Source organism: Kryptolebias marmoratus, linkage group LG21 (assembly GCF_001649575.2).
Source record: "Kryptolebias marmoratus isolate JLee-2015 linkage group LG21, ASM164957v2, whole genome shotgun sequence".
Taxonomy (NCBI): Eukaryota; Metazoa; Chordata; class Actinopteri; order Cyprinodontiformes; family Rivulidae; genus Kryptolebias; species Kryptolebias marmoratus.
Window position 1 is genome coordinate 12,102,510 of NC_051450.1, and position 13,510 is coordinate 12,116,019.

Below are 13,510 nucleotides of genomic sequence, written 5' to 3' on the forward strand. Positions count from 1 at the left end.
TATATCAGTTTTTACAGGAAGTTATCCAAAAAACATTTAAATTATTTTTTATATTATGTTCTACACTAATCCAGCAAAAAGGGAGAAAAATATTTTGTTAAAAAATAAGTAAAAATGAACTTAAAAACCACTCCCAGCAACAAGAAGATATAAATCCTTCCTCTCACCCTCTGTGCTCCCATAAAAATTCAGTCCCTTAGCAAATCTAAAGAGTAGGCAGTGCATTGACAGCTTATACGCTCTATATTAGCACAGCAGTGCTTTCTAGCAGTCCGGCTGAACTTACACCTCACACGCTTAGCTCCATTTGTCTGTTGAGTTGCAGTGGGAATACGTTTAAAATAACAGCCTCTGCAGTTCAGAATGAAGTTCAGATTTAAGTGGAGGTAATGTAGATTTCCAGTCCTGAGCTTCCAATCAAAGTGCGCCTCCGAGTTTACAACTCTTTCTGACTTCTCTTCAGGCAGTTGAGGAGGTTTGCCAAAAAAAAAAAAAAAAGTTTACACACAGGTCAAACCTGGGGGGAGATATCTTCCCCTCATATTTCCCAATCTGGTAAATACATGTCACCTCGGTCAGCCAGCTCTGAATAGCCGCTCGGATGTTTACAAGTAAAACACCAATGAAATCTTGCCAACGTGATCTATTATCTAGAGCTGGTGTTCTGGGTTTTCTCTGGTGTTTCTGAGTATTGTTAGTTTGCCTGAGTGTTTGGTTGAACCTGTCAACTCATCCTGTGAGTTCTTCCAACAAGCTCATCAAATCTTGACTCACATTGACTCAAGCATCAGTATGTACTGATCTAGATTTTGAGAAATTTCATTTGTCCTAAGGTGGGAACAGGCTATTTTACATGCAGTAAATCAAACACAAAAATCAATATGGGGGTCTTAGACTTTTTAAATCTTCCAGTGACTGTTAATTATATTTTCTCACTGGTGCGACAGATTTTTCTTGTCAGCATTTGAGGCAGTAATTCATTTTCTAAAAGGACTCTCGTGACGACTTTCCTCTAATACACACTGGAGGCATTTTTTTCCCACTCTTCTGCTTTATAATAATTCAAAAGAGGTCATAGAGGTAAGTACTGTACTGACTGCAAGGACTCTCTGCTTCTGTTTTTGTGTAACGCCATATGTTAAGATGTTCATAAAGACACTTGCTAAATGAGCATTCATTAACATCCCCGCACAGATGATGCAGCGCAGAACTGTCACCTCCAGGCAGCATCACTGCTCATAAAACCCACAGACAAAGCAATACCATCAGAGCAGAGTCACACTTTAACGCTTAGCTGATCTTCATTCAAAGCGGAGGAAAATCTAAAAAGGCACATACAGTAACTGAGATGAGATCTCTGGAAGGGTCAGACTTTGCTTTAGATTTTGATCTCCTGGTACTTTTCCTTTCCTTTTTGTTGTGACAGAGAACACCTTTTTGTGGTAAATGATAACTTCAAAAGAGCAACAGGGGAGTATGTAGCAGCATAACCCCAAAAGAAAGCTGGCTCTGTACTACGGCATGTCCTCAGGCCACAGGCTTACAACTAATGGCCTCCAGATTAATGCTCCTGCAAGATGCCTCATCTCAGTGCTTATGTGAATTCGACTGTGCATGTTTCTCTGCTCCCGTCTGTCTGTTTTGCTCAACCAGATCAGCATCTTTCCCTTTTTTGTCTGTTCCCTCTTTGTGCATATTTGCCCCCCACTGAAAGGGACTTCCTCCTTCCCTTTTATTAGCAGCCCGGGTGAGCCCACTCTGCCCAATCTTTTATTCTTATCTTCGTTGATAGTCTTCCATCAGGACCTTTTTCAATCTGTAGGTAGCAATTGAGGCCGTAATGGCGCGTGATTGTGTTGTTGGTGATGACAATCGAGTCTCACCGAGCCTTACCACTGTCATTCTCAGATTCTGTCTCTCCCAAATCAGCGTTTTTTTTCTCTCCCTTCCCTTTTTTTCCTCAATCAATACCTCACTTTCTCACCAGGTGGAGGGAACACTAACTCCCAGCAGCTGCAGTGAGTCGAGTAATCTGTCGTCAAGAGTCTAATAACTACGATGTATATTGCATGTGGACAGTTTCCTCTAAACGTGACACCTCTATGTGTCTTAGTATTCATTAGGTATCTGAGAGCTTCTGTGGTAACAGATGATCGAAAATGGGCTGTTTTCACCTGCCAGGCCATAAACCACTCAGAGCTGCATTTACATTAACTCTACATGCTCATAAGCTGAGTGCTCATCAATCATGGCTTGATATTTTTAGATTTAATTACTGAGCTTGTGCTTCTTGCATTAATAGCCCTGAAAATGCCTGAACACAACAGTGCTTTTGAAAAATGTCATTTAAACCCTTCCCTTTTTTTAATGATACATCCACTTTGGAAGATACATCTAAACTACTGAGACAATCATTATCTCGTTAAGATCTGGCGCCTTTTTCCCCCCTGTACAGGTCAGGTATGGCTCAGTCCTCCAGAGACCCAATTAGGACATTACGCAGCACTCCAAATCTCTAGGCAGTTATTTCTATCTGAAACTCAGTTACTTAACAGGCTCATTTCATATTTCTCGGTCTGTTTGTATGTCCCTTGTGTAAGTCCCCTGTATTTGTCTTTATAGCAGTCACAGACATTTGTGTGTTTAAAGTGTGAAGAAATTTTTCTTATTGCAGCCCTTTCCTGTTGCAAAGGAAATTAAAATTAGTCTTTACTTTGCATTTACAATGCAGTTAATGGCAGATTTACCATTGTTTCACAAAAAAAAGGTTGAAAGCAAAAAGAAGTGTTAAAGCTTGCTGAATGATGCACAGAGCAAAAACAAAAAAGTTTAAAAAAAGTAGTATATAAACACAAATTCCAAATCTTTGAGCTGTACAATGAAAAAGGTTCAACATATCCTGTGCATTTTTGCAACTTTTTTACTCACTGAATTATACAAAGTTAATCTTGCTTTTTCTGTAAAAACCAAATAAAATATTGTGACCTAGTACATCGTATTTTGAATCAAGTGTCTAAGGCCCCTTTCAAACTGAATCATGACCAGCCAGAAAGCAGATAGTATTTATAGGGTCTTGGTGAGGTCTTCAGGCATGCAATAAGAAGGTAATGGGCTCCCCTCTGCACCTAACAGAATGTGATGGGGCTCTATCAGGTGTAATATGGTTTTGAACACGGTTGTGGTGGTTTATCATAATGGTAGCAGTCTCTTGAGGTTCTGGGTGAAGCTTGGGCAAGTGTCCTGGCAGTGCATCCATGATTTAGGGCCTGCCTACATCAGCATGGCTTAGTTGTTGAGAACTTGAAGAAAGACTGGGTTCGCTGGCCTCATACCTCGGGTACGGTACTGTGATCGTGATAAGGTCATGGAAATCTCGTGCAGATGTGATACTTGTGATGGTTGTGCAGAATGATCTTCAAGCGCTTAGCTGCATCCTGACATGGTCTGAGAATGTTATGCCAAGATGGGTGAATGTAAGTGTGTTGTCAGGGACGTGAAAAATAGCAAGAAAAACCTGTTTGGTGAGTACTAAGAGCATAACACCTTCAAGATTTCCTTTACTTTCAAGGTGGTTTTCAAAATGTGCTGTTTCCAGTCATGTTCTAATAGGTCATACAAGTCATGGAAAGTGTAGCTTGAAACTGATTAGACAAACAGTCAAGGCAGTCATTTGGTTTGCAGCAGGTTCATTTTACAATTTCATTGCTGTGAGTTGATTTCTGGAAATGAAGGGTTTCAAACAGTCTTTGCTAAGCACTGAAAAACATTTTCTGTAAATAACTAAATTCAGGTTACAGCTACAACTGATGGTAGTTTTGAAGATGACCACATTTTGTCGTTGTCTTTCTAGGAAAATTCAAATCCCTGCTAGATGATGAATTCAGTGCTATTTGTTTCTAAATCAGAACAAAGTTGTTAATCTGTTAAATTACAGTTTCTAAATGCCTATAATTCACTCTACACTCTTTTGTCATGTTCTCATTCCTCTGTCCAGATATTTGAACACTATACATGCAGCTAAGCTTTTTTGAAATGGTGGGGGCTGTGCTGTCTGTTGAGTGGGCTATTAGGAGAGTATGAGAGAAACTAAACTCCTGGGAATTAGATGCAGGCAGCTAAAACACTTAAATTAAAATTCATACTCAGTGTTCACTACATCTTATGTGGAAAGACAAGCAATACACTGAGTATATTTAGTATGTCAATATTTTGTCCAAATTTACAATTTAGAATTTTGTTATATTTTAAATGTGGTAAAAGTCGATTCATGAGAAAGTTTTATTCTAAAAGTAAAACTGAAACCAACTGATCATTTTAAACATTTCTCTCACAGCATTTTGATTGGTTGTTGGTCTCCATGAGCCCGCCCTCAGCTCCTCACAAAAGCAGTTCTTTGTTCTGGCCCAGCAAAGAGTTGGTGCTGAGCTCACATTGTTTATTTGGTGCTAGAGCCGGAGCTTACATTGGTGGAAATTTAAAGAGCTGGTGCTAAGTGAGCTCTGGCTTTGGTTTAGCACTGAAACCTATTTGGTGGGAAAGAAAAAAACCCTAAGCCACTAATCCTGGTTGATAGTCTCGGCCCCTGAGCAGATGTTCTGTCAACAGTGTGAAGGATACCGACACAGACATCAAGAAGCTATCTGAATCCTGCAGGAAGCTTCCGGAACCACAGCTAAAGAACAACTTAAATCCAGTAAAACATTGGTTATATGTGAGCTGATTGTGATTGTCTCTTGCAATTCATTGTATTGTCCATTTGCTGCAGCAGACAATGACGTCCCCCGACGAGAGTATTATCTGTCAGGACACCTTCATGTGACCAGACACCTTTGTTTTTTTGCTCACTCGTTTCCAAGTGTATTGTTTTTTGCTCTTCTTGTTGCAAGACATAATTCAGGTTAAATCATAGCTCTTTCAGAAAGTTTGATTTTAACCACTTTAACTTTACAGCAAACAAAGCTGAATGTGTGGATGGGAGGCAGTCGGGGGATTAAAACCTTCACTGTTGATTAGATCAACCAAACTTTCCTCCAATAGTCCAAATGTAAGACTTGTTGTCGCTCTACTAGCTAAACAAACCATTTCCTTAATGGTAAAATGCAGTTGATTTTTATATGCTGAATGGGGTAAGTTGGTTGTTCTATTTCACCATTTGATTTTAAACATTTTTGTCCTAAAAAAAAAAAAGCAAAATACGTTGAGAGGGGTAATTGAAGGTGTGGATGCAGGTGAGTAAATGAGAAAGACAGAACAGGAAGTGAGATGATGCTGGGGCAGATTCTCAGTCATCCAGGATATAGCAAATCCACAAAATAAAATAAACAAAACAACTGGATTTCTATTCTTCAGTTGAAGACTGTTTTTCTTCCCATCTGGGGAGCTTTCTTAAATCAAACTGGAGCATGTGGAGTGCCAAGCTTTAAACTGCATGAGACTCTCCATTTCTTATGTTTCTCAGTTTGAGAGGGGGCTGAAGGAAGCCATTTATGTACGTCAAATGAGGAAAAAACAACTTTAAACAGAGTAAGAGGTCTCAGAAGGTTTCAGTTTTCTAAAACTTAGAATGAAGCTTTACCCAGTCATTTTCTAACTAATTCTCACCTTCATGCATGTGATTAAAATATTTTTTGTGAGCCAGGCAAAGAAAAACCCAAACAACTCTCTGGTGGAAGGAGAGTTAGATTAATCTGCATGTGAATTTTGCTTCCATAAATGCAGCATCTATTGCGGTTTAAATCTTGAAACTCCACACTTTATAGTTTTAAATTTTCAAATTGAGAAAGCTCCACAAATGGGAAGTACAACATCTTCAGCTACAGAATAGAAGTCCAGTCTTTTGTATTTTTTTTTTGTGTGTGTGTATGTGTTTTAGAGGTGACGTGACAAAGTGGAGTCAATATAAGAATAACTGAGAATGTCGAGGGTAAGTGATGAACAACAAGAGAACAGACAAAGAAACTAAAGATGGAAAAAAAACTCTTTGAGATGAAAGGGCACTCAAAAAGCAGCAAATCAAATATAAAACGGGACTGAAACAAATAGAGGAATCAAAGCAAAGGAGACACTCAGCGCAAGTTTAACACATAATTGAAAGTACAAGAAAACATCAGGAAATGAACAAAACATAACTTCAGAACCTATAATGTATGACATAAACAGCCTGCATGGACAAGCATTTTGCTGGTGTTATTATTTTTAGCATGTAAAGAGGAATATATGACCAGAAACACAAACAATTTAATTTAATTTTAACTGCATAAAACAAACAAAATAAAAAAACAAAAATGTTTTTAGTTCTAACCCAAATATATAAAATTATCAAGAAAAAGTTGTTTTGAATATGTTAATTGACTATATCAAATATTTACAAAAAAGTTATTTGCCAAACACATTTTTAAAAAAATTCAATTTGTGTTTTGGCACCAAACATTTGCTTAAAAAACATTTACAAGTTAAAAATGGATCATTTATAACTCATTATTTATATTCATATGCATATTTATACTTGGTCTGACTAGTTCTATACCACCCAAAACTTGAAAACATATAATCATTTAAAACTCTTCTTTTTTTCTTTTTTTGGTTGTTTGATTTTTCTGTTTTTATTATAATCTGTATCACTGGTATTTCAATCAATCAAACTGGCAGGTGCCTGAGCAACAGTTTTATTTGGATGACATTTTAATTTAGCTGTGACAAAAATTTGTTTTATGCAAACATGTGACACCAGAACAGACATCAAAACAAAATACTGTCCGAAAATCATGTTTTACGTTGTACCTTATTAAAATCAGTTGGATAAATAAAAGAAGTCTCCAGGGCTTTTAAAAGCATGAGGGGTTCTTCCTTACTACAAATATGCTCTTCTTCCAATAATTACTATTTAGAACAGCTTTTAAAGTAGTGCGTGGGATTGGTGTGCAAAATGTCAAGATTTTGATTTCTGCTCTCTTGTAAACAAATTAGAGCATCCACATTGGATGTAACCTTAACTTTAGACTTGTAGCCAATTTTTTTTTAAATGTAAGCATTGGTGAAGTGGTTCTTTTCAGAAATTATCCTGAAATATTTTTTTAACTAAAGGGATACATATTGGTAAATGGACTGTACTTATAAAGCGCCTTTCTAGGCCACTCAAAGCGCTTTACAACATAACCTGTGCCCTCATTTACCCATCTACACACATTCATACAGCACTCTACTACATCTCTACAAAGCTAATCTGAATTAATCATTCTATAGAGTCTAATCAGTACTTTAGATCACATTCATACACCAATGGGGCACACATCACAGGCAGTGAGGTTTTCAGTGTTTTGCCCAGGGACACTTTGACATGTGGCATTCTGGTGGAATCAAACCTCTAACTGTCTCATTGGAGAACGACTGCTTTAACTACTGAGCCACAGCCATCCCCCATACTCCCCACCACCTTTTATGGCAAAGTTTTAAATGAAGTTAGAGTTGTATTTTGCTCAAATCTTGTAATCTTGTAACATTGTGAGATTTCATGAGATATATATTAGCACTCCTTTCCATGACCGAGGTATGTGTTGAGGGTGACTCGCAGCTTCTACCTCATCAAACTTTAGCTTAATAGCTGTAAATTTAATTACAATTTAGCCATTTTTTGTGTTGGTTAAGCTCAGTTTGTTATGGTACAATCAGATGGTATCTTGAATTACTCCAAAAGTTACTGAAAGTTTCTTTAAATCAATCCAGTGGTCCATGACATACTTCACTAAGAGACACAGCATTATATCCCACAGGTATTGCTGAAGTTTGGCCAAAATGATTGTAACTCTGTTATTTTTCATCAGGAGATGATCTTAGTTTAAAACTATGGCAATATGTATTCCTTCAAGGAATGCTAGGCCATCAATTTGTCTTCAGTTTTCAAACCATATCAACCATATCAACTATGAACTTCAAATTTTTCTAAGGAACAAAAACAAACCATATAGAAGCTTGCAGTAGCAACAGAAACTTTAGCAGTCTGAGTAAACACAGTCAGCTGCGAGGCAACAGTTCGGTAATGCAACACCAGGCTGAATGTGAGAAACCTTCATAAAGGCCTCCTTCCAGATCAGAGTGTGTCAAAGCTGCTGATTAAAACATCTTTATTAAACTGCACTGCAGCACAGAGACACAGAGGGGGGAGGTGGTTACAAAGTGAGTAAATAATCAGCCCCATGTTCCCCCCACCCACCCTCCAAATCACACGGCACATATAGAAATACTCTAATGAGAAAGTGATGCCTGCTGGTAAGAAAAGGGCAGTAGAGAAAATTCACCTTGTTCACTATTGATTGTGTGGGGTAGATCATTTAAACAATTCAATTACAGCAAAAGCCTTTGTAGCACTGAATTGATCTCCTTTTCTTCTGCTGTTCGTCTGGTTTACATCTTCAGTACATTTGCTCTGGAGTGAAGTGTGGGCTCCTGTCGTGCCGTGGTTGCATTTGCTAAACGGCCAAGGCCGGAAATCATGTCTTACAAAAACCCCCGATACCTGACAGACGCTATTTGTATGCTCGGGCGTCCACCTGCTCAACCTGGAAGGTCGTAACTGGATGTTGTTGGCCCATTTCCAGTCCCTGACGCATTGTGGCTGCCTTCTAGGCATTAAACCCTAAAGAGCTTTGCTGGAATGCATGAGGAATATTCTATTTGGATGTGCCACTTTGTAATTCATTTTGAGAAGCCTTGCTGAATTGAATAGAATTTAGAATGACTAAGGATCCTAAAGTAAAAGGAAACAATCTCCCACAGAAATATTTGGCGTTCTGTCTCATAGCCTTAAAAGTGTTGAGGCTTTCGGGAGTGTCATTAGACTAAAGGGGACCATTCTGGGTTTTTGACAAAAACTGGTGAGTCGTGATATTAGATCTGCTTTTGGACGACGCAAGCAGTCGCCAAACAGCTAACAGAGGCCTGCCCATTCATCTCCTGCAGTTCTTCCATGTGACAGTCTTCTCCCTTCCTTCTCCCCTATTTGCTCCCTTATTAGAGAGTGTGAAGTAGTGTTTGAATTTGGTTCCTGGGCCTCTTTCTCAGCAACCAGCAGTAGCTCAATGAGGAGCAGGAAAAGAAATATGGACCCACGGAACAATATTTCACTGGCACTGGCTTGACATTGATGGATAGAGAATCATTAGACATTTGCCAGTTTGCTTGGGCGTAGAGTTATTTTCAGCAATAATGTATGGGAGAGGGAGCAGAGGCTGGAGGAGGGCTTCTGGTACGATCTCAGAGGCCCATGGATTCCACTTTGGTGGGGTTGTGTACAGATGTAGAAGCAAAACGTGGGCGATGAAAAACACAGGAAGGCACATGACAGTGTATTAGAGCAAAGACTTTTCTTTTCACATTGAGTTTAATTACAAAATTGTTTATGACTTTCAGCATCTGTTTCAACCATTAATCTTTTTGGCATCTGGTTCATTCATTTCAACAACTTAGTTTTAGCTTTTTACATGTTTGTTAATTGATTTTACACAAACTACTTTAGCATCTGGTTCACAGTTAAAACAAATCTACAATCAAAAGCGATTCTTGTTTTATTTTCTTGGAAGGATAATTCAGAGCTTTTGAAGTGGGGTTTGTGGAAAGATTAAAATAGTATTTCACTGGGTGTGTCTGCATTTTGAGCAACCGGTTTTTGAAAATCACAGCTTTAGGCCATGGGCATTATTTTGTTACTCTCGGCCCACATCATAACCACCTCGACTCACTTTGTAGCTACTTTGGCAGCCGCCCCCTTATTTAGGATTTTATCTACTGGTGTATACTTCTAAATTGAAGATAGGACGATTTGGAGCAGTTTGTTTATAGTTAATTTTCATCATTTGTGTTGTTTTTAAACTTGGGCGTTAACCTTGGATGTACAGCCCTTGTGATGGTTTGGAGACATCCGCAACAAAACTGAGATTGGTTCAAGGCAGGTTCTAGATGCCTGTGACAATCATTTTGAGAGAAATTTTGTTGCACAAATGTTTTTAATATGTTCAAAACCTAAAAGACAAGACTGTAAGTATCTGCGGCTCACATGAGGAAATTGAGAACCCCCGCAAACATTTTGAGACATTTTGGAGATTCTTTTGTAAATACATTTCACCAACTCGTTGCCAGTTGTTGTTGCAACCCAGTGAGTTACTATGACCTTTAAGAATAATTATTTACAAATTGTAGACAGCTCTTTGAACAACCTCAGTTTGTAGGAATAAAGTTTATTTCTGACTGGATTGCTGAGTTATTGGCCAAACTGAGTGGGACATCAAAATGGATAACTGTCATCTTAAAACAACTTAATTCTTGTAAATTTCATAATAGTTTGTGCGAAAGCTATTTTATTAATCTTAAACCTTTACTTGGTAATATTGTACTATTTCTGCCCAAATAACTATGTAATGTAAACGTAATGTCAGTGCAACAGTTTATTAAATAGCTTTAGCATAAACCACTATAAAATCTTTGAGATTTGAGTTGTTTTAAGACCAATCCAGTTGGGCTCACTCAGACTAGCTTTTAGTTCGTCAGAATTTCTCCAAACTGAGGTTGTTCAAAAAGCTATTTAAGACATGTAAGATATTAATTATTTATTTCCTGTCTATAGAATCCCTTTTAAAAAGATCTAAGTTTGTGCTTCAAATGGTAATGTTGCCCGAGTTGTAAAAAAACAAAAAGACGTTGCAGACATTTCATAAGCTTCCGTCTAATTCTGAATTGCAAGGATTTGTTTAAACATTTTAAAGCTGAAACCATCCTTTGTTTAAGATTACCATTTTGTGATTTAACTTGTTTTTTTTACTTGAACTCTTTAGAAAAAGAGCTTACTACAAGTATCAATTAGTCCATTACTGTGTTTTCAGCTCTTCCTGCATCATTTCAGCTGACAACACACACAGGGAGTGAACATCATCCATCAGTATTGACTCACGGATCTCTCCCTTTCTCTGCAGTGATGGTTCTGCTAATTGTGACGATGCGCCGGAGAAGGAAGCAGCCCCTCATTCTCGAGGAGGAGAGGGACATCAGAGAGAACATTGTTCGCTACGACGACGAGGGAGGGGGAGAGGAGGACACGGAGGCCTTTGACATGGTCACCCTACGCAACCTCAACGTCGTCAGAGACCCCAGTGTGCGGCGAGACGTCACACCGGACACTCCCACTTACTTTCATTACACCTCAGCTTCTCGCCCGCCTTACAAGTCCCTGCCTGATAACGTGGTGTTTCGGGAGTTTATCTGGGAGCGACTGAAAGATGCTGATGTGGATCCGACAGCTCCCCCGTATGACTCTCTGCAGACGTATGCCTTTGAAGGCAGCGGTTCTGTGGCCGAGTCGCTAAGTTCACTGGAGTCATTAAGTACAGACTCGGATCAGAACTATGACTATCTCAGCAACTGGGGGCCACGCTTTAAAAAGCTGGCCGATCTGTACGGCAACAGTGACAGCAGCAGCGTATTCTCATAGCCCCTAAATGTTTCTCCTAACAATCCTTGAACTTCAAAATACCCGAGTAATGTATTGTCAGAGAAAATGATTTGGTCCGCCTTAGTGCATTGGCGGAAAAAAGATTCAAAGACAACACAAGAGATTGAATGGAAAAACTCTTTGACTTCAAAGATTTTTGGTTTGTTTACCTCCCTGTATGGATTTTCAAAAGCGTGCCATGGTGAGTTTTGACACAGACTTCAAATGTGGCTCGACTGAGGAGGAAGCCTTGTGTGCAAAAGACATTAAAGGTTTCACATTTTGGGCTCGAGTCCAGCCGTTGACTGCAGAATGCATTACATGTTGAAGCTTTTTTTTAATATTATTTTTTATGGCAAGGCACCTGTCCTTTCATTCCAGTGATGGGCACGGGCCCAACACTCTTGCTTTGATGCATTCCTTTGCTATCTTTGTGCTGAAGAACATAAAAAGTTTCTCATGAAATGCTGTCCCTCTGGCAGCTAATCGGTAGTCACTCGGCTGCATATATGAAGTGTAAGAACAATTTATGTTTCTTTTGTTTCTTTCTTTACCTTTTCGGAACAAGGGTAACAACGGGCTGTATTTTCTAAACTTTTACATCCAGAGCCACATTACCCACAGACTCAGTCATACCTCTGAACACTATGTGACGTACACACATAGTGCAGTATAAACAAGTAGTCAGTGTGCAAAGGAAGTGACGTGACTAAAAAAAAAAAAAAAAAACGTTTGACACTCTTTAGTTTGATGTATCTACAGGGTGAAACAAGAAAAAGTATAATTTCTGTTCTTCTCCTAACAACACATTTTGGAGATGTTGCAATGTAGTGCGTGTCTCAGTCTGTTTCTACTTCTGCCTTTCTATTGCCAAGTCCGATGTATCATTTCTCAGCTATAAACTGTCAAGATTTAGTTGTTCTGCTTTTGTAAGAGGCCGGTGGCTCTGCGAACCTGTGCTGCATCAGAAAGCTGCACCGATGGATCTGTCCTTGTTGTGCTGGAGATTCACGCCACTCAGACTCAAGAAAAAAAAAAGAAATATTTGTTTTGTAGGTGGCAGACATTACCGGGGTGAAGTCGCAGTTTGTAAGTAAATTAATTTTTGCTTCTGTAGTTTGCAAAGTCAAGCTTATATTGTAAATTAAAATACAAATAAAACAATGTATGGTTTGAATATTGATGGTAAAAGGACACACTGTATGATAATCATATTGTGGCGATTTTTAAAATGTTTGTTTCTCAGCTTCAAGAAATTATGTTACAGTTGGGTGTGCACATGTGCGACCGACACGTTTTATTATTTATTTTAAAGAGGCAGAACTGTGCAAATGATGTTTTTATCTTTTTGCTGAAAATAAAATTGACATTCAGTTACTTTAAAGGCTGAGGGCTTTTATTTCAGGTAATGTGAACATTACCAAAGAGATGTATGAACAATGTCATATCGAACCACTAACTACAACCAACTTCTACTGTTTACAATCAGTAATCGTATAATTCATAGTACTTTTTATTTATTTATATTCTCATTAGGACAGCTTAAGAAGCCAGAGAAGAAAAGAGGGGCCTTCTGTAGTTAAAAGGCCTGATAAAGACAAAGTGTTTACACTCCGCTGAGGCTCGTGTGGTCATTGCAAGGCTCCATTCGTGGAGTCTTTCGCAAATTAATAGCAGTGTGCAGAAAAAGGAAGCTCCAGTATAGGTTTAAAAACTGCATTTCCTCCATGACTGATCTCCAGCCCCCCAAAATCGATTTTTTGTTTTGTTTTGTTTTGTTTTGAACCATTAGTTATAGTACATGTATATATCACTGTTGTTCACATCTTTACATTCAACAGAGCTTTCAGAGATGATAGACATCTTGGCTTTGGTGTGTATATAGTATCTAAATGCTTGTCTACATTTATTGTTCTCAAACTGTAAAACCCTCTTGTAACATACCTCGAAATTCTGACAAAATCCGAGTCAGTTTACGTCTTAAGCAGTATAAACCAGACATGGATAGAGAAAAGTTAAATCAGGAGTTTGGAT

At 38.5% G+C, this 13,510-nt stretch overlaps 1 protein-coding gene across 2 annotated transcripts in view; it reads left to right on the forward strand.

Moving 5' to 3' along the window:
* The window catches only part of cdh7a (cadherin 7a), a 134,913-nt gene extending 122,060 nt beyond the window's left edge, over nucleotides 1-12,853 (forward strand). The window contains exon 12 of one of the 2 annotated variants that reach the window (XM_017406800.3): nucleotides 10,962-11,476. In XM_017406800.3, the coding sequence (XP_017262289.1) occupies nucleotides 10,962-11,476 (515 nt within the window). Of the gene's footprint in view, nucleotides 1-10,961 lie in introns of both variants that reach the window. The other variant, XM_025003884.2, reaches the window with a different exon arrangement.
* The last annotated feature ends 657 nt before the right edge of the window (nucleotides 12,854-13,510 follow it).